This window comes from Miscanthus floridulus, chromosome 10 (assembly GCF_019320115.1).
Source record: "Miscanthus floridulus cultivar M001 chromosome 10, ASM1932011v1, whole genome shotgun sequence".
NCBI classification, from domain to species: Eukaryota; Viridiplantae; Streptophyta; class Magnoliopsida; order Poales; family Poaceae; genus Miscanthus; species Miscanthus floridulus.
The window spans coordinates 122696082-122716803 of record NC_089589.1 but is presented as its reverse complement, the minus strand read 5'-3'; the positions used below and the strand labels follow the sequence as shown (position 1 = coordinate 122716803).

The window sequence follows — 20722 nt, the reverse complement described above, 5'->3', positions numbered from 1 at the left end:
GGTGCGCTCGCATCAGAATCCAAGTTCCCCATCACCCCTTGCGCTTTCGATCACCAAAACCCACTGCCACCCAATGTGGCAACGTTCCACTCAAACCACTCGCTGGTCCCGCACCCAGTGGCGCGCATCGGAGACGCACGAATCGCCACACGTGTGCCTCTCCACACGCGATCCACTGAAGCGCTTTTTGCATCCCCTCCCTCCACCATGCATGGCACGCGTGCGGGTGGGCCCCGGGAGGCGTTAAGCTCCAGCGCTTCGTGGCCGCCCGTTTCGAATTCACGCTTCCCAACGGTCGCGCCACCCTCTCCGCCTCCCGGACCTGCCGCCCACTGACCGCTCGGTCTCCCGCCGCCGGGACCCAGGCATCGGTCACCCCGGCCCCGAGCTATTTAGGTGGCAGCCTTGCCGCGCCGACGGGGGCTTATTAGGGACACGTCACCCGGCGGCCATGGGCAGGAGCAGCAGGAAGTGCAAGCGCTCAGCCGCCGTGGCTCCCGACGCCGACTACGCCATGGCTTCCGCGGAGGCGCCCGGCGGGGAGCATCATCAGGCACCGCCGCCGGCTCCTGCGGAGGGAACCGACGCCGGCGAGGCCGCCGCGGCCAACGGGGACGCGACGGCGGTGGTGGAGCTGGACGAGCCAAGGCGGGACTCTTCGCCACCGGAGAGCGGCGACGTGGAGGCCGCCGGGACGCTGAAGCGCCTCAACGGCATCCTCGTCAGCGCGGCCGACGAGGAGCGGAAGCGGGTGGCGGCGCTGGAGGCGCGGCTCGCAGAGCTCGCCGCCGACGCCGCCGCGCTCGCGGACGCGGAGCGCGCGGTGCTGCTCGCGGCCGTCTCGGCCCCGCTCAGGGCCGCGGAGGAGGAGCGCGCCGCGCTGCTGGAGCGCCTCGCGGCGGCGCGGGACTCGCTCGACCGCGCCCAGGAGGAGGCGGCGCGCGAGGCCAGCACCGCCGCCGAGGCTGCGGTGAACGGGCAGCTCTCGGAGCACCTTCGTGCGAAGGAGAACGAGGCGGAGGCGGCGGCACAGGAAGTCGCCCGATTGGAGGCCGTGGTTGCCGGATTGGAGGCCCAGAGCTCGGACCTGCGCGCGGAGATGAGCGAATTGGGGAGCCAATTGGAGGCTATGATCGCGTCAGCTCGTGATGTCCAATCGCAGAAGGAAGTGCTGGAATCAACCTTCAACGAGTTCAAGAAGGAAGGCGAGGTTTACAAGCAGGAGATGGAGGTGAAGCTTGAGAATCAATTGAAGGAATTGGAGGCTCTGCAATCCAGGAAGGTGGAATTGGAGACGAAGGTGGATTCTTTGGAGGCAGAGCTCTCAGCGGCTGTTGCTAGGAACCATGAATTAGAGTCTGAAGTGCACGAGATGGAGACGGAGATGGCTGCTACCAACGAGGAGGTGGAGAAGCTCCAAACCTTGCTTGCGGAGCTGGATCAGAAGCAGATTGTTGTGGTTGCTGAAGTGGCTAGGCTCCAAAGTGAGATTGACCAAGTGGTGAAGACGAAAGAAGCAGCTGCTGCGGCACATGACTCTGAGAAGAAAATGATCCAGGCTGAATTGGAGATGCTGAAAGGGAGCATTGACAGGATTCAGGCTGAGAAAGATGATGCTTTAGGCATGGTACATGCTAAAGATGCTGAGGCTGCAAAGTTGAGGGATGGACTGAAGAAGCTCCACAGTGAAATGGATGAGCTGCGTGCTCTCTGCGATGATCTTGATGGGAAGTCTTCCTCCCTCGAAGATGAGAAAAGTTTGGTTCTGAAAGAACTTGAGCAGGAGAAAGCTGAAGCAGAGAAGCTGAAGTTCAAAATTCAGGAGCTTGAGTCCTATAACAGAGACAATGATCGTGAGATTGGGGTACTGAAGGCAGATGTTGCAGACAGGGACAAACAAATCAATGACTTGACTGGGGAGCTTGAGCTGCTGCAGCTCGCAGTCCCCGAGGCGGATCGCAGGGGGGACAATGTGGTCTGGACGTGGCTGGGTCCGGCTACCACAACCGTGTTAGCAGCTGCTTCCTTTATCTACGCCGCACGCAGTCGGTGAACAGCTAGCTCTTTCACTCGCTTTTTGTTCACTTGCTCGAAATAATCTAGGCTCTTACTCATGAGTCATGAATCATGATACTTGGTATATGGTGAACTGCTTCTTATATACTATGAAATAAAGCTATGTTCAGACAATTTTTGTTTTCATCAGTCCTCTGGGAAAGAAATGCTTGTTGGTCAAACTTGGCACTTGGTTTTTAGCCTTAGTAAGGTAATGGCATAGTTGCAGACAGTTGGCGACCTGTTCGGTTGGCTGGTTCGTGAAGAAGTAAGTACTGCTGGCTGGTTTGTGTGAGAGAAAAATACTGTTCCGACTGAAAATTTACGATCGTTTACGATAAGCCACAGCCAAACGAACAGGCTGTGGGTTGGTAGACAAATCTCATTTAGGATTGACTTATGAAAGGATTCAGGGATTTAACATCAGATATTCATAATGTGGGTAGTTTTTAAACAAATTATAAAGATATGTAGTTAGAAGATTCTAAAACATTTAATGTAAGCTTACTAGCTTAGAGTTATGGCCCCGTTCGTGTGCCCTTAAACCTGGCTTGATCCATTTTTTTTATCCGAAATAGTATTTTCCTCTCACAAATTTCTCCAGATTCATCCAGATTCCTCCAAGCGAACGGGGCCTATGTCAGCTGGCTTCTGCACAGGTCCTTGTTGGATTGGTTAGAACAAGGCTAATAATACAGCGGACTGCTGGCTGTATGAAAACTTCCAATCTATTAGCCCACTCGTCTAATAGTTAGCCAGTTTATAGCTCACTTGTCTGTCTCACATAACTTTCTTGGTTCCTGTGCATAAGCTGGCTATAAGCTTACCGCCCACTTCTCTCCTTCCATTTCTCCTCCATGTCAGCCCCTTATTATACTTGCTCTTAAAGTGGTTGCTGTTCCATCGCACATTAAACAGACAGAACATTTTTTTTCATCGAGACAGAGCCTTGTGGCTTTTTAGTCAGGTACAGCCTTTTCTAACCATTCAACAATAACAAAGCAAGGTGTGGAGGCTACGATAAAAACCAACAAGAGCCACATGAATAGGAAAACACAGTAATATCATTGGGAAGTTTTGTATTTCCTTAAAGCACAACCATTTTTATTTTCTCGCTTCTTTTTGCATAGAGTAAGGAAGCTAGTTGAACCAACTAGGATCCATTTAGTTAGTTGGAATGTAGGGTTGCTTATAGGTAAGTTAAGAGAATTAGTTGATACCGCGACTAGGAGGCGTGTAAATATATTATGCGTTCAAGAGACTAAATGGAAGGGTCAGAAGACGAAGAAGGTGGACAATACATGTTTCAAGCTTTGGTACACAGGGACAGTTGCGAATAGAAATGGAGTATGAGTTTTGATTGATAAGAGTCTCAAGAATGATGTGGTGGGAGTGAGAAGGCAAGAAGATAGGATTATCTTAGTCAATCTTGTCGTTGGTGATATAGTCTTGAACGTAATTAGTGCGTATGCCCCCAAGTAGGCCTCGACGAGAATGCTAAAAGACAGTTCTAGGAAGACTTAGATGGCCTGATTAGAGTTGTACCTAGTAGTGAGAAGCTTTTTATAGGAGGAGATTTTAATGGGCACGTAGGTACTACAAGTGTAGGTTTCGAGGCAGTTCATGGAGGTTTTGGGTATGGTAGTAGGAATCAGGAGGGGGAGGAAGTTATGGACTTCGCGGTAGCTTTTGACTTGATGATAGCCAACACTTTTCTTTGGAAAGAGAGAATCTCATCTAGTGACCTTCAGTACCGGACAACACTCTAGCCAGATTGACTTTGTCCTCGCAAGAAGAAAGGACAAACGAGCATGCTTAGGTTGCAAGGTGATACCAGGGGAGTGTGTTGTTTCTCAACATAAGCTTTTGGTGTTAGACTTTCATTTTCAGGTGCATGCCCGTAGGGATAAACAAGCTAAGATTGAAAGAACAAAGTGGTGGAAACTGAAAGGGGAGACGCCAGAGATATTTAGGGAAATGGTTATCAAAGAGGGCTCTTGGAAGGAAGAAGAGGACATAAACAACATGTGGGAGAAGATGACAACCAACATTTGGAAGGTGGCCTCAGAGGTGTGTGGAATAACCAAAGGAAGTGGAGGCGAGGCTAAAGATACTTGGTGGTGGAACGAGAAAGTCCAAAGGGCTATTAAGGAGAAGAAAGAATGCTATAGACGCTTGTACCATGACAGGAGTGTGGACAACATAGAGAAGTACAAGGTGACAAAGAAGACGGCAAAGCGAGCTATAAGTGTGGCAAAGGGTAGAGCGTACGAGGATATTTACCAATATTTGAGTATGAATGAATGAGAGAAGGACATTTATAAGATGGCTAGGGTTCGTGAGAGAAAGACAAGGGACTTCAACCAAGCTAAGTGCATTAAGGATAAAAGAGAGCATCTCTTGGTGAAGGAGGATGAGATCCGACATCTATTGCAAGAGTATTTTGATAAATTATTCAATGGTGAGAATACAGACACAACCTTTCAGTTGGATGATTCTTTTGATGACACCAATAGGCGCTTTGTGCAGAAAATCCAAGAATCTGATGTCAGAGAGGCGTTGAAAAGGATGAAAGGAGGTAAGGCGATGGGACCGGATGGTATCCCAATCGAGGTGTGGAGATGCCTCGGGGACATAGCTATAGTTTGGCTAACCAAGTTGTTCAACCATATTTTTCGATCGAACAAGATGTCTGACGAGTGGAGGAAAAGTATATTGGTACTGAACTACAAGAATAAAAGGGATATTCAAAGTTGTACTAATTACCGGAGAATTAAGTTGATGAGCCATACTATGAAGTTATGGGAGAGAGTTATCGAGCATCGCTTGAGAGCAATAACGCGGGTCTTTATGAACAAATTTGGTTTTATGTCCGGAAGGTCAACCATGGAAGCCATTTTCTTAATAAGACAAGTTATGGAGCGGTATAGGAAGAAGAAAAAGGACCTACATATGGTTTTTATTGACTTAGAGAAGACTTATGATAAAATACCAAGGAATGTTATATGGGTGGGCTTTGGACAAACATAAAGTCCCAACGAAGTACGTCGGGCTCACTAAGGACATGTACAACAATGTTGTGACTAGTGTTCGAACAAGTGATGGAGACACGGATGACTTCCTGATTAGGATAGGACTACATCAAGGGTCAGCTTTGAGCCCTTATCTGTTTGCCTTAGTGATGGATGAGGTCACAAGGGACATACAAGGCGACATCCCTTGGTGTATGCTTTTCGTGGATGATGTAGTGCTAGTTGATGAAAGCCGGACATGAGTGAATCAGAAACTGGAGTTATGGTGGGAGACTTTGGAGTCCAAAGGTTTTAGACTCAGTAGAACTAAAACTGAGTATATGAGATGTGACTTCGGCACTACTACTAGGGAGGAGAAACATATTAGTTTGGAAGGGCAAGTAGTGCCTAGAAAGGATACCTTTCGATATTTAGGATCAATGCTACAGAGAGACGGGGATATTGATGAAGATGTTAGCCATAGAATCAAAACAGGGTGGATGAAGTGGAGCCAAACATCTGGTGTCCTATGTGACAAAAAGGATACCACAGAAGCTAAAAGGCAAGTTTTATAGGATGGCGATTAGACCTGCTATGTTGTATGGTGTAGAATGTTGGCCTACGAAAAGATGACATGTTCAACAGATAAGTATCGCAGAAATACATATGTTGCGTTGGATTTGCGGTCATACAAGAAGAGATAGAGTTCAGAACGATGATACACGTGATAGATTAGGGGTAGCACAAATTGAAGAAAAGCTTGTCCAACACCGGTTGAGATGGTTTGGACATGTCTAACGGAGACCTCCAGAGGCACCGGTGCGTAGTGGAATCCTAAGTCAGGATAGTAACGTGAAGAGAGGCAGAGGAAGAACGAAGTTGACTTAGGTAGAAGCAATAAAAGGAGACTTGAAAGGATGGAATATACCCCAAAGATTTAGGGTCCATTTGGTTGGGCTTTTGGCTTTGGCTTTGGGCTCCAAAAGCCAAAAGCCTAACCAAAGGGGCTGCTTTTGGAGGCTGTTTTTTCAGACGCAGCAACTTTTCCGTAGTACATTTTTGAAAGCTGGTTTGACTCTGCTTTTGGCTTTTGGCTTTCTGCTTTTCGAAATTGGTGGAATAAAAAGCTCTTCCATAGTTGTTTGAAGAGAGATAAAGATAGAAGGTATATTTTATACTTGTTTAGCCAAACAACTTTCAGCTTTTCTACAGCTCACAGCCCACAGCAGCTTTCCCACAGCTCACAGCCCACAACAGCTTTTTCCCACAGCCACAGCTCAACTAAACACACCCTTAGCCTTAGATAGGAGTGCTTGAAAAACAGTTATTCACGTGCCTGAACCTTGATTGCTTCTGATGGGTTTCAACTCTAGCCTACCTCAACTTATTTAGGATTTAAAGGCTTTGTTGTTGTTGTTGTTGCTGCTTCTTCTTTTGCATAGAGTTTAGATTAGTTGGGAATTTTAGTTGTCAGTTTTAGCACAATTCAAAGAACTCAGTTTTCCACAGATTCTATGGCTTTTTGGCCTTGTCAGGCTGCTGTAGGAAATTGACGGTTAATGTTAAGTCACAACTGATTGGATTTTCCCTTGCCCAAATGTCATAACTAGCAATATATTTTTATACCGTCCTGTTAGTATGAACAATTGTAAACATGGCATTTGACATTTGTAACTCCTGCTATTCCGGTGAAGTCTGAAATTGAGATGGATTGAACAAATAAGAACTGTCAGTATATGAATTTGAAGTTAGCTTGCTCTTGCTCTTTTCCTTGTTGTTTGATCACTGAAAAGACTAACCTTAATGCATCTGTCAAGTAAGTGGTGCAAGTAAAGAAGTGACAAGTGTGTACACCGTTACTTCCGAATTATGTATAACCTATATTCAACTATAGATAAGCATCTGTTCTCAGATTCTATATACAAACCTCATGTTGTGCATCAGATATCTTGGAAAAAAAAGCTATATATATGTTATTACTGGGCTAACAAAATCCCTAATTGCTGGTTTCAGAACATCGTCAATTTTTCAGTTGTTTTGCTTAAGCATCCTCCTCCGGCAGAACAACTCAATCCTGTCGCAGGCTTCTAGTATTAAATTGACAGGTGCTCCGAAAAATATTCTAACCCAGTTCTTCAACCCAATGATCGAACCTGTAAAATAATAAGAAACAAAAAGGTTATTGAAATTGTCACTACAGATCAATTTAAAGTAGATTAAGCATGCCAGTATGAAGACTCTTGTACTAGAATAACAAGTTAACCTATAACAAACATTTAATTTTCAGCAGCCAGAGAAACCAATGCACCTATTTAAGTTTGGATAAATAATATTGCAACAAATCAAGTGAACTATACCAGGTAGAACCAGGACACATTCTTCTTTGATCAATTCACGTGCAAAGTCCATGTCATCGGCAACACCGCATAGAATTGAAGTGTTGATCTCAACCTGTAGGATTTCGTGAAAATCAATACTTTGTATTATTGGTAAGTAACAAAGTTTTGAATAATAAATAAATCTTGTGTATCTCTGACTAACCATGATAAACATTGAACCCTCAGGCTTTGAATAGCACTTCAGAGCTTCAATTTGGTTCACTCTTCTGTACAGAGCGTCAGCTGCAGACTCAAGGAGGTCAACAACATTCCTGTGGAACTCCTGATGTTCAACTGAAATAATCTTCGGAACTGCCGCCTATGTGTCCAAAAATTTTATCTGCATCAGTATGTATTCACTTATTTATATGCAGAGCTATTTTCAGCAATTGCTTCCTGACCTGAACTATGGAGGCAGGTCCAGAAGTCACATTCAGCAGCCTCTCGGTCGCAGTTCTAACCTTTTGAAGATCAAAATTATGAATCGACATTTGAACATATATATACAGAGAAATGTGAAGACATGGCAAGAGCCAAGTGCCTTACATGCTTGAGTGCGCCGTTAGGATCACAGAAGGCCAACCAACCAAGACGCCATCCTGGTAGCATGAATCTCTTTGACAGAGCTCCGATGGTGATAACCGGCGCAATGTGCGCTAAGGAGGCCATCGGCACAAACTTGCTGCCACCAAAAACCATGTGTGCATATACCTCATCTGCTATGATTGGAATCCCCAAATCTCTTGCAGTTTCAGCAATCTGCAGCATTCAGTGATATGAAGTTTGTAATCAGCGAGATATCAACTGTGCAATTTTGCTACATGGACATCAAGATTGTATATACCAGCATGAGGTCTACTTGTTCCTAGTATTTGTAGAAGTAGAAGCTTGTTTTGATAGATTCTTAGAAATATATACGGATAATTCATGAACTACCACTGAATGACATGAACTTTGCGGTTGAACAATCACCTCACCTGTAGAAGGTGCTGAGCTGAGTAGACGACGCCGCACGGATTATTGGGGTTGATGACAACGACGGCAGCCGTGGCGGAGTCAGCCAGCGCTCGGACGCCGGCCAGGTCGGCCTCCCAGCCACGCCGCGGCAGCAGGTCGTAGAACCGGGGCTCGGCGCCCGCGATCTCGCAGGCCGCCTCGTACGGCGAGAAACCCGGGCGCGGCAGCAGGATGTTGGCCCCTAGAGCGCCGCCGAGCACCGTGGTGATGGCGGCGATGGCGCCCGTGCCGCCCACCGTCATGAACACGTCGGCGTCGTGCGTGCGGTGGCGCGCGCCCGCGGACAGGTACTCGGCGACCGCGCTGTTGGTTGGTTAGTTCAGCAGCACACGGAGCAGAGCGCACGTGCACGGAAGAACGTGGCATTAGTCAGAGATGGCACCATGCTCGGTAATTATCTTGAGACTATGGCCCCGTTTACTTCAAAAAATTTTTGGCTTTTGACTACTGTAGCATTTTCGTTTTTATTTGGCAAAAATTGTCCAATTATGGACTAATTAGGCTTAAAAGATTCGTCTCACGATTTCTCGGCTAACTATGCAATTAGTTTTTTTTCATCTACATTTAGTACTCCATGCATGTGCCGCAAGATTTGATATAACGGGTACTATAAAAAAATTTTGGTTTTTGGCTTCAACTAAACGGGGCCTATATCAATGTGCACGTAGAATTATTTCGGCTTGAAAAAAATTGGAATTTGCGCATTCATTTTTTTTTTTTTTTTTTGCATTGTCACGAGTAGTGCAATTTAAGACGTGTTTGGCAGAGCGTGTAAAACAGATTTTGCTATTACTTCTCCTGTGAAACATGTTTTCTTGACTCCTTTTTAGAAAAAAAGCTTTTTTTCTCCGACAAAGCTGAAGTGAAAGGTGCGGACTTCAGTCTACAGAAACTGGAATAGTGTTGAGAAAAGAAAAGCGATGCCTACTGCTTCGAACTTTGCTCTGTTTTCCAACTTTTTTTTTTGAGAGGTCATTTCGCAGCCACGTGTTGCCTATTTAACAAAACGTGGTCGGCAACTGCCACTGTACAACTACCTTGCAGTTTGTAAAAAAAAAAAAAAAAAACCGAACTCGAACATGGAAATAAAAATGCAGTGTGTAAATTTGCAATTGAGACAGAGACATCAGATGCGGAGTTCATTTTCGGTGGACAGTGTTTTTTTACTCCATGTAACTTCTTTGTCCGTGGAGATCGAATCTGGGTCAGATTGTGAGGGGAAAGTTAAAGATGCTGACAAACCACGTGGTTCGAGGTCCTGGTGCCACGTGGACAGGACTGCTTCCGTTGAATTGAATATATATATCTAACTGTAGTACTTTGCTTTGATGAAAATGGGAATTGGCGTGCAATGCATGGGCCAGGTTTCACGGTGTGGTGTATGTAGCGCGCAATGTGCGTGACTGGCGTACTGCAGCCATATGTTAGTGCCATCCTGCCCTGCAGTGTCCTTGTGTTTCGTTTTTTTTAACACGGGCTTCTTTAGATTAAGCATGTTAATTAAAAATTTAGGCCTGGTTTAGTTCTAGGGTATAATGTTTTGGGATGTCACATCAGGTGTCACATAGAATTGTCGCATGAGGTGTTCAGATACTAATAAAAAATAAATTACAAAATTCATCAGTAAACCGCGAGACGAATTTATTAAGCCTAATTAATCCGTCATTAGCACATGTATTACTTAGCGCCACATTGTCAAATCATAGCCTAATTAGGCTTAAAAGATTCATCTCGTAAAGTAGTCGCAAACCGTGCAATTAGTTATTTTTTAGTCTATATTTAATACTTCGCGCATGTATCCAAATATTCGATGGGATAGGATGCAAACTTCTCGAGGAACTAAACCAGGCCTTATAGGATAGAAAATATATGATGTGAGTGTATTTCTCGATGAAAGTTTCGGTTCAACCGATGGTCAGCTATAAAATAAGTTATTTTGTAGCTACCTCCATTTACGATAATTTTATATACTAATTTACGATAATGTCAATATATATTTACGATAGTTGGGTTGCTATAACACATGGGGATATTTATCATAACATTACAGTAAACCACTTAGTAAGGAGTTACTATAAATTCGTAAATTAACATAATAATTATTGTAACTCAAAGTGGCTATAAAATAAGTTATTTTGTAGTCAGGTTAGTAGTTCTATATATATATATATATATATATATATATTCAGTAGCCAGCTACAAAATAAGTTATTTTGTAGCCACCTCCATTTACGATAATTTTATATACTAATTTACGATAATGTCAATACATATTTACGATAGTTGGGTTACTATAACATATGGGAATATTTATCATAACGTTATAGTAAATCACTTAGCAAGGAGTTACTATAATCTCGTAAATTAACATAGTAATTATCGTAATTCAAAGTGGCTACAGAATAAGTTATTTTGTAGCCCGCTACAAGATAGTAGTTATATATATATATATATATATATATATATATATATATATATATATATATATATATATATATATATATATATAGACACACACACACACAAAAAATTAATAGCTCGTAGTGTAGCTTAGACTGGAACGTGGACCAGCCACACAAACCGATCAAACGGGAGACTGACGACTCACCGGCGGGCGTCGGGGAATCCGTGGGACGGCGCGTAGCAGTCGAAGGCGCCGGACCTGGCGGCGTCGGCGACGGCCTCGGCGGCGAACTCCCCGCCGCGGCGGAAGCAGGCGTGGGAGGACGCGTCGCCGACGCCGAGCGAGATAAGGCTCTTGCCGCCGCCGCCCTTGCCGCCGGCGCTCCCCGCCATCGCCAGCAGCTCGCCCACCACGCCCCTGATGGACGCCTTGCGCCCCGGATGATCCGCCAGCGCCGGGTGGCACCGCACCGCAACCGCCTTGCCTCCGCCGTTGGCGACAGCGTTGGCGATGGCCTTCCGGCGGCTCTTCTCCTCTAGCTCCTCCCGCGCCGCCCCCTGCTGGTGAACAAGATAATAACGCGCGGCGGCGGCTCAGCCATGCATGCATGATGGGGTGCCGAAAGGAAGGCCATGATTGAATGTTCCATCGCAGATGCATTCATGCTTTTGGCACGCCGTACCTGATGAGCAGTAGGAGCCATGGGAGATGGAGAGAAGGCCGATCGAGAGAGACGACGATGAGATGTGTTGGGACTTGCGGCACGTACGCACAAGTGCACAAGTGTCCAAGTCACAGACTACGGGAGGCTGTGCGAACTCGTCCGTGTGGGGGTGTATTTGTGGGCACGGTTGTGGCCCAGAGGCACCGGTGACCCGGAAACTCGGCATTCCCGTTGGCTAGGTAGCAACGTCGTCATGCAGGCCGGGTATTCAGTGGGCAAATTTTTATTTTTAATCATTTTTTATTCAATATTTTAATAATAACCGCTCAAAAAATTTGCAGATATGACCCTTTTGATTGCGCAATTCCTGCTGGCACGACCAAATAACGCTGTCGTGCCAACGCATGTGGCGTGACAAGATTTACCATGTTGGACCGCGTTTCCGATGTGGAAAAGCTTGTCGCGCTACTCCCGTTGGCGTGACAGTATTATTTTGTTGCGCCACCGACAGTGGCGTGATAAAACCGAACTTTCGAAAAATCATAACTCTTCATGAAGACGATTTTTATATAAAAATTGTAGATCTCAACGAGATCAATAACTTTCTAGTTTTGCGTTTTTTTTGTTTGAGAACGTTAAGATGCTCAAAAAAATAATATAAAATTTCAGCACCATAATAATCGCGTAATAGCGCTTGCCGCATTAATAAAATTATATTTTTTGTATGGAGTCAAATGAAGATACCTTTTTATATTTGATATTATGCTCAAGAAAATAATATAAAGCTTCAACAATATGCGTGCACAAGGGCTTGTCGCCTCACAACAATATGGATACCTTTTATACCAAAAGTTGTAGCTATCGACAAGATCTACAAGTTTTTGGTTTTGAAGTTTTTCATTTAAGGTCGTTAAGATACTCAAGAAAATAACACAAAAATTAAGAGGCATACTAATTGTCGCGGGGTCGAACCCGCGACAAACATTGTTGTTCGAGTTGGTGTCAGAGTACGGGTCTACGGTGGCTCGGTGGACTCAGAAACACAAGAATCACGCAGAGGAGACACACCGGTTTATCCTAGTTCGGGTCAATTCGGTCCCTACGTCCAGTAGCTGATGATCCTTATACTCAAGAGCACCCAAAATCGGAGGGTTACAACAGAATGTAAAGGAAAAAGATTTGGTAGGGGATTAGCTCGGTGCTAATCCTAAGGTTGCTTCGCCGCCAGTGGAGTCTTCTCCCTCGTCGGAGAGAAGGAAGACGACGGATGCCCTGGAGGAGAGGATCTCGGTGCCCCTCTCCGGGTTGCCTTATCCTCTGTGCAGAGCGGAGGCAGATGGAATGGAGTGTCTAGTGATCGAAATTGGATCCTCTCTCCTCTAGGTCTGACCTTATCCCTTATATAACGAGATAGGTCGGCTACATGGCGGTTTGGGGGTTTAGTCTACGATCTACGTGCACCGGAGTCTAGGAGGATCTTGCAGCGGTGTCCCGTGGACCGTGGCGGTGTCTTAGAGCCGAAGAAGCCTTGGACGTCGTCCGGCTGCTCTGTTCTGACACTCTGCGTGTCAGGCGGTGAGAGCTTGGATCGGCCTCCCCAGGGTGAAACCTTCTGCAGTCTTCTTGGTGGCGGAGGATATCGGCTCTAGGGGCTGACGCGTAGGCCTGGAAGCCCGCGAGCCCCCGGAGGGCTTGGGAAGCTTTGTCATCTTGTGTCACGCCCCGGACAGGACCCTGTTAGAGGAGCAGTTGGCAGGGCCACGCCTGGGGAGCGATGCCGAGGAGCCCCCGAGCATCGGTAGCTCGGGACTTGTCTTCTTGTGCCTGGGCCTTGGCTGGCGTCATGAGCCGGGCAGCAGCCAAGGACTAGGCTTTGTCGTGCCGTAGATCGGGAGCCCAAGGCTCGTGGAAGCCCCCGAGCCCCAGGTGAAGGCTGCGGTCGAGGCAGGCTCGGCCGAATCTCTTTGCCGGAGGGTGCGCGTGAGCGTGACCGATGGGCATAGCCCCTGAGTCCCCGGGCGATCCTGAAGGGATTGGTCGGGGGTCTTCTTCATTCGGAAACCATTGAATCTCGTCACTAATCTTGTACCATACTTTTTTTTGGAAAAAATAATTTATTTTCATTTAATGTTGAATAAATACAGTTTTTATATGAAAGGTTTAACTCTTGATAAGATCTATATCTTCCATTCAAAAATTATTTTAATGTGACATCCGATATGAAGTATATGTTTTTTTTTTAAAAAAAGGTAAGCTTTGGTACACAATTAATATGTTTCTTAAATTTTATATTATTTCCTTGAATATCTTAACGACGTTAAATGAAAAATTTCAAAACTAACACTACTGGAATCTCGCTTTTTTCTGTGTGTGCGAAAACACACAGAAAAATGCGAATACCATCAGAAAAATATTTTTCTGACGGTGTACCCACAGAAATATAATGACAGAAAAATCGAATTTTTCTGTGGGTTCACCGCCAGAAATAATTTTTCTATGGGTCTCACACGCACAGAAAAATTGTGTTCGTCCAGATTAAAACTAATTTTTCTGTGTGTTAATCCACACAGGAAAAAAGAAATAAACGCACAGAAAAACACATGTTTTTTTTTCTGTCGGTCTAGGTGAACTCATAGAAAAATTCATTTCACCCAGATTAAAAAAAATATTTCTGTGTAGCCAACCTCACAGAAAAAAAGAGTTAAACACACAAAAAAAATTATTTTAAAACAGTAGCAACAGCATATTAAAATATACATTTTCCATACAGTAATTTCTGTGCATGACCAACAAGGTTTTATTCAAATAATACACAAATCAGTAGTTCATCATGAATGGAGTCAACACTTATGTCAAAAATAGAATCAGTCTGATCTATCAGCAAGAATATCAAGCAAAGAGTTATGGGGCTCCAGCTCGTCGTGCCACAGGGGTAGCTTGTTGCCAGGATAAAAGTTCCTCTTCACGTCATCGGCATTTATCTGCAGTGCAACCAAATTGAGTTTATTTTGAACTAAAAAAGGTTTAAGCCAAGAGAACACAAGCATAGGAAATGGCAGTAAGAGATAAGTATAGGCAAAACAATACATATACATGAGATCCCTGAACATATTATCATCAGAAATAACATGACTACATTTTTTTCACAAAAGGACCAAATGGCATGAGACAACACGGCTACTAGAGTAAGAAAAGAAAAAAATTAAGAAGCAATGAAATGAAAACCATATATCAAAATAGATAATTCAATAAAAAGAAAAATGAAGTTACTAAACAAGGGGTGCCAGTGCTAACAAAATGCAAGCATTAGCATACAGCACACTACTAGCAAAGAAAAGGAAGCAGACTAATTTTGACATCCATGAAACTCACTGTCTCATATCAGGAAATTTAATAGAAAGAAACTAAGCCTCTTAGAGTTTTAGTCACTTAAAAAGGTACATGCATCAATGTGAGAAAACAGTAGCCTTGTTAAGAACCTAATAAGATGGTAAAACATTCCACTGAGACATAAGCTTATTAAATTTACAAAAAAAAAGAGAGCACAGGCTAGTGTAAAAGCTTCATAGCTTGGCCCAACTACATAGGAAAATCATACATCTCTGTTCCTACAAAATACGTACGTGTGATTCACTTAAGCAACAATCCCTTTGAATTAATAAAAAGGGACTTAAGAACCTGGTTTGATTATTTGAACCACAGCAGCAGCACTGCCTTTCCATTGGAAGAAGTCGGAGTGTAAAAGTCTAGGAACCAAATGTTCAACAACTTGTTCAGCTTTTAATTTTTCAGGTGAACTCATAAGAACCAAAAAAAAAATCAAAATGATCTTTTCCTCACAGACGATAAAATACCTTCCATACAAGTAAACAAGATCCATAAAAAAAAGAGTACACAAAAAATATCCAGAGTAGTTAGCACCAATGATCCCCATTAGGACAAAAAAAAAAGTGAAAGATGGAACAAAAGAAAAAGAGGTGTTCATAACCATTACATATTTAAGTAAAAAACATAAGGACTCCCACAAGAGAGAGTTAAAAAAGCACAGTTATTAATCACAAAATTATTTAAGGATGAAGAACTTGGAAAGCCAAGTAATTGGTTACAGACCGAGCACAAGTGTGGGCATATATACATCTGTTCAAGGTAAACCAAGAAGTAGAATATTGCACAAATTAGTTATGCTAGGGCATGCCCAGCAACAGCAGAACATTCGGATGATAACTAAAGAATTTTGCAGATGATCGTTACAATATAGCAAGCATAAGTAGGAGTCCTATTCATCAGTCTCACCAAATATTGCAATACAAGATTATTCATTATCAATGCAGTAACTGATATTGCAAGGCCATGAAAGAAACTACCTTCTCTTCCCTCATATATCAGAGATTATGACAAACGCCCAAATTACCTACAAGTGAGAAGATAAATTCATTTGGCAGGGTGAACAGTGCAACCAAATTGAGTTTATTTTGAACTAAAAAAAGGTTTAAGCCAAGAGAACACAAGCATAGGAAATGGTACTGCTCAATGGAAAGAGACAACTGATTCTGGTAACAAGGACTGGCGTTAGAAATCATTGTTGAAAAAGATGATGCTGTAAGCAACGGTGATGCTCGGAGGACAACAATTGATGCCTGCTTACCTATACTTGACCTCATTGACACACGGAGGTCTATTCCATATGGCATTCAGCAAGTGAGGGAACTTATTGGCATCTCATGTGCCTTCAATCAAGTTGTGCAGGTTTGTCAACCAAGCATGTTTTAATATTAATGGTTAAGTCAGCAGTTTTGACTGCAGCAACACCACAGGGACATTTATTCCCCACCCAAGGACTTTTGGGAATTGGTAGATCTTGCCTTGTTTAGGATCAGTGTCTATTCTAGTTTGATTGGGTTAATTAGATATTCTGAGGTGTTGTATAATACTTAAGTTGGAGAGCAAAATATTCAAAAAGGCAGCTCATGGGAAAATGGCACAACAATGAACTCAAGTTGGGAACAAAATGCTAGTGCTGCGAATGATTCTGGTGACTGGGGAGGCTGGGGTAGTGGAGTTGGAGCTGCTGCAAAGCCAGCAGATCAAGATAATTCATGGGAAGTGCATGCTAAGGTAATCTGGCGCAGAAGACTCCTGGGGTAATCTGGCTGCAACACCAATGGGCAATTCAGATGCTACCAACTCAAGATAGTGTCTGATAGTAACTACCAACTCAAGATAGAGCTATTCACTTAAATCATTTGGGTCATCTCATATTGGCAAATTCCCTGAATGCCTAGTATGTCTAGCTGGGTTCACCAATACCATCTTTGTTAACTACAATCACATAGTGTGCTCTATCTGTTGCCTATAGATTGTTGACTACAAAAATAATTTAATATTACACCTAGTAGGCACTTAAAATAGAGAAGACAAAACAGCATGAACATCAACTAAGAGCAAAAATGAAGTGCACAGAGTAATCTTACATGTCACTTTCATCTTCCTTAAGCATAACAGGGTATGTCTGTTTTTTATCAACAATGGCATTAAAAAAAAGGACTAACATCAAGGCAGGTGCTATCTCTGCATACCATGATATAACTTGAATGATGATAGTGCATACTAAGAGAATTGTACAATAAAAATCAGTTTTGTAACTCGGGTCTTGATTTGCAGTGTTGCACACAGTAAAAAAGGTGGAATTAGAAAGAAGCATACTCCTAATATACTAAAGCCTATATGCAGTGCTGTGTAAAACACTAAAACAGTCCATATAAAAAAGGTGGAATTAGAAAGAAGCATACTCCTAATACACTAAAGCCTATATGCAGTGCTGTGTAAAACACTAAAACAGTCATATATGGTCGATTACCTGAAACAACATCAAGGCAGCAGTAGTGCAGAATATTTCGCTGAATCACATGTGAGAATTCAGTAATGCTACTTCATACAATGTTGCCTAACCTATGTGTAGGAGAATATAAGAGCTTCAGAAAATATAAACGCACTGTGGTTTACAGAGATGGGAGCTCAGCTGTCCAAAATTCACAAGAATACCTCCTTGATACTATGGAATCTATTTTCAGAATCATCACCTGTCCATACCGAATTTATCCATGATATTCCTTTCAATAAAGGCCAGAGTCTCTTCCTCTGAAACCAAAGAAGACAAATTGATGGTCCGGTGACTGACTGACTGGTATGTACAGACAAAAAAAAATCTATTAATGTTTAAGTCAAATGATTCTCTTGCATCTTTTTGAGTTGACTAATGTATAGCTAATCATGTACATCAAAGGTTATTCATCATTCATATATCTATTTTATAGGCATGGTGTTAACAACAACAAAAAATTATATTGCTTATTTTGCATTGGAGGTACCAGTGCTGAATGGCAACAGAACTAATGTAGTAGAAATTATATAATATATCTTGAAAAGCATAGAATCTGTAGAGGTCTCCTATCTCCAGGATATTTCCACCCACGTAGCATCAGGCTATCAGTAACCAACGCAATCAAAGCATGCGCGCGAGAACAAAGCGGGCGCTGCAGCACCCGCTGTCGCGCGGGGCAGCGGCAGAACGGGCAAATTGAGGGGGGGGGGGGGGGGGGGCAGGAGTCGAGCGCGTGGCTGGGGCTGCGCCAAGGGAGTAGGGGACTTACATGGAGGAGACGCTGGTGGAGATCTGGTGCCAGAAGGCATGGACGAGGGAGCTGGGGCTGGCGAGCGCGTGGAGCTTGAGCTCCGGCGCCGGCTCTTGCCGCATCGACAGCAGGGAGCCCGCCGTGCTCACCATCACCGCCGTCGCCGCCGCCATGTCCGCCGGAGAGGGAAAGAGCGTCGCCGGAGAGGTAGGGAAGTTGGGGAGGGAGGTGAGTGCGGCGGGGTGGCATGAGATTTGGGGTCAACAGCGGATGGGAGGGCGGCAGCGTGATTTGGAGGGTAGGTACGATTTGGAGGATTGGGGGGTGAGCGTGCGCGGCACAACGATTTTGGGAAGGTACGATCCGGATCTCGGGAAGAAGGTACCGCGCCGAGGAAGAAGGGGAGGGAGGGGAGGGGCAGGTGCGGGTGCGGGAGGAGGGGAGGGGAGGGGAGTGTGGGGGGGGCTGTGGAGGGTGCGGCGGGAAAGAAGAAGGGGAGGGAGGTGAGCGTGCGTGCGTGAGGAGCCGAGCGGGCGAGTCCGCGGCGGGTTAGGGTTAGGGTTAGGACTTCTTTGTTTTTTTCCGTGCGTGTGTACCTTTTTTCTGTGCATTTTAAAATAACCGACAGAATAATTATATTTTTTCTGTGCGTGTATATATTTTTTCTGTGCGTTTTTAAAGAACCGACAGAATAAGTTTCATTTTTCTGTGGGTGCTGATTTTTTCCGTGTGTGTATTGTCACGCACAGAAAAATCATACAATTATTCTGTGGGTTTTTGTATTTTTCTGTCGGGATATTTTGAAACCCACAGAAAAATCGTAATTTTTCTGTGCGTACCCAAAAAAACGCACAAAAAAATTTGTCACCCACAGAACAATTCGAGTTTCCAGTAGTGTAAGAAGATGTTGACCTAATTAATAGCTATAACTTTGATATTAAAAGTATCTTCATTTGACACTTTTCAAGAAAAATATAATTTTTGTGAGACGAAAGTCCTGATGCACGATTAATATGTGCTAAAACTTTATATTATTTTCTCAAGCGTCTTAACAACCTTAAATGTAAAACTGAAAACTACAAAATTGTAGACCTAGTCGATAGCTACAACTTTGATATAAAAGATATCCTCGTTTGACACATATCAAGAGAAATATTGTGAGGCGACAAGCCCTTGTGCACAATTAATGTGCTGTTGAGCTTTATATTGTTTTCTCGAGCATTCTAACAATCTCAAATAAAAAAATTCAAAACTATAAAGTTGTAGATATCATTGAGAGTTACAACTTTGGTATAAACAGTATCTTCATTTGACTCCGTACAAAAAAGATATTATTTGTTTAATTTGGCAAGATCTGGTATAATGTACCAAGAGTGCTGAAATTTTATATTATTTTTTGAGCATCTTAACTTCCTCAAACGAAAAAACTCAAAACTAGAAAGTTGTGGATCTCGTCGAGATCTATAATTTTCATATAAAAATTATCTTCATCCAATATCGTATTGAAGAGTTATGATTTTTTGAAATTTCAGTCATGTCACGCAACTCCCGGTGGTGCGACAAAACAATACTATCACGCCAACGGAAGTGGCGCGACAAGCTTTTTTATGTCGGAAATACTATCCAACATGGCAGGTCTTGCTGCGCCACATTGAAAGTGCATCTAGCCCTTTAGTGGGTTTTGGATGATTGAGTGACAACGTGATTAAAGGTCTAACACGTTTTTTAAGTGTGGATAGGTAATAGGTTATCTCACAGGTACTTAATGAAAGTCAAAATGATGTGTTGTTGTATAAACAACGTAGTTCAAGCACAAGACAACAATGCAAATGGAATTCATGCAAAGGCTTATTTATTGTGGGATTTTCATGTACTATGTGAAAGCAAGCCCAGTAAAAATTAGTTGATGAGACATGAGGAATTGCATATGGAATGGTCTCATATTTGAAGCTTGCTAAATTAAAATGAAAAAGATAATAATACAAATGAATGAATGATTCAACACAAGATGTGACTTGATGGCTTGAGATGGTGAAGATAGCAAGGAAAGGCTTCGAGGTACTAAGCAAGGGTGAAGGGCAAGCGATAGCTTGGCGGCTGAAGAACCTAGCTAGGGTGAAGAAGAAAGTAATTACATTTAGTTGATGTACTAATCAAGCTATGATGGTCACATTGATGTGGAGGATCAAATCTATATTGGATAAAGTGTTGGAAGTGAGTTGATGCATTTGGAGTTATTCATATTTGATGAATGGAATCAAGTCATGTGCTCAAGATGGCTATGCTCAAGTGAAAAAGATCAAAGTTGACATGTTGACACCCTCACTTGATGAAGATTGGAATACACGGCTTCGGTTGAAAAAGATCAACTCAAAAGGTTTAAATTTGTTATACTCTTTAAATTTGAATTATTAGGAATGTCGTACTATTAAGAGGGATGCATCATGTTGATAGATAATGTTTTATAAGTGCTCAAGCCAACCCATGTGGGTTTTGAGTGTTTGAGAGACAAAAAAAGCTAACCTATGTTTTGCTGATCTTGCAATACCAGACGTGTGCGG

The 20722-nt window shown here is 43.4% G+C and overlaps 2 protein-coding genes and 1 long non-coding RNA gene across 4 annotated transcripts; 1 reads left to right on the top strand and 2 right to left on the bottom strand.

Annotated features, from left to right (window-relative positions):
- Positions 1 to 425: 425 nt before the first annotated feature.
- On the top strand, positions 426 to 2184 carry LOC136485558 (uncharacterized). Its single transcript, XM_066482411.1, has one exon. It carries the CDS (start codon positions 452 to 454, stop codon positions 2051 to 2053), a length of 1602 nt encoding a protein of 533 aa, XP_066338508.1. The 5' UTR covers positions 426 to 451; the 3' UTR covers positions 2054 to 2184.
- Positions 2185 to 6798: 4614 nt separating this feature from the next.
- Positions 6799 to 11702, bottom strand: LOC136485557 (nicotianamine aminotransferase 1-like). 2 transcript variants are annotated; one of them, XM_066482409.1, is made up of 8 exons: positions 11548 to 11702; positions 11070 to 11425; positions 8422 to 8764; positions 7991 to 8203; positions 7846 to 7905; positions 7608 to 7763; positions 7424 to 7517; positions 6799 to 7219 (listed from the first exon to the last, which is right to left on the bottom strand). In XM_066482409.1, exons 1-8 carry the CDS (start codon positions 11566 to 11568, stop codon positions 7095 to 7097), a joined length of 1368 nt encoding a protein of 455 aa, XP_066338506.1. In that variant the 5' UTR covers positions 11569 to 11702; the 3' UTR covers positions 6799 to 7094. The 2 variants fall into 2 exon arrangements, with proteins under 2 accessions (XP_066338506.1, XP_066338507.1); XM_066482410.1 differs by having other exon boundaries at positions 11070 to 11422.
- A 2627-nt stretch (positions 11703 to 14329) lies between these two features.
- On the bottom strand, positions 14330 to 18428 carry LOC136486287 (uncharacterized). The gene is made up of 4 exons (XR_010766759.1): positions 18180 to 18428; positions 17572 to 17667; positions 15894 to 15940; positions 14330 to 14510 (listed from the first exon to the last, which is right to left on the bottom strand). It is a non-coding gene; the product is annotated as an uncharacterized lncRNA (long non-coding RNA).
- Positions 18429 to 20722: the final 2294 nt, after the last annotated feature.

Excerpts from the sequence above, each read along its gene's own strand:
- LOC136485558 (XM_066482411.1), top strand. The coding sequence starts at position 452 with ATGGGCAGGAGCAGCAGGAAGTGCAAGCGCTCAGCCGCCGTGGCTCCC.
- LOC136485557 (XM_066482409.1), bottom strand. The coding sequence starts at position 11,568 with ATGGCTCCTACTGCTCATCAG. Across the intron at positions 11,426-11,547 it reads TGGCTCCTACTGCTCATCAG|CAGGGGGCGGCGCGGGAGGA; the intron begins GTACGGCGTGCC and ends CTTGTTCACCAG. Across the intron at positions 7,220-7,423 it reads ATGTGTCCTGGTTCTACCTG|GTTCGATCATTGGGTTGAAG; the intron begins GTATAGTTCACT and ends ATTATTTTACAG.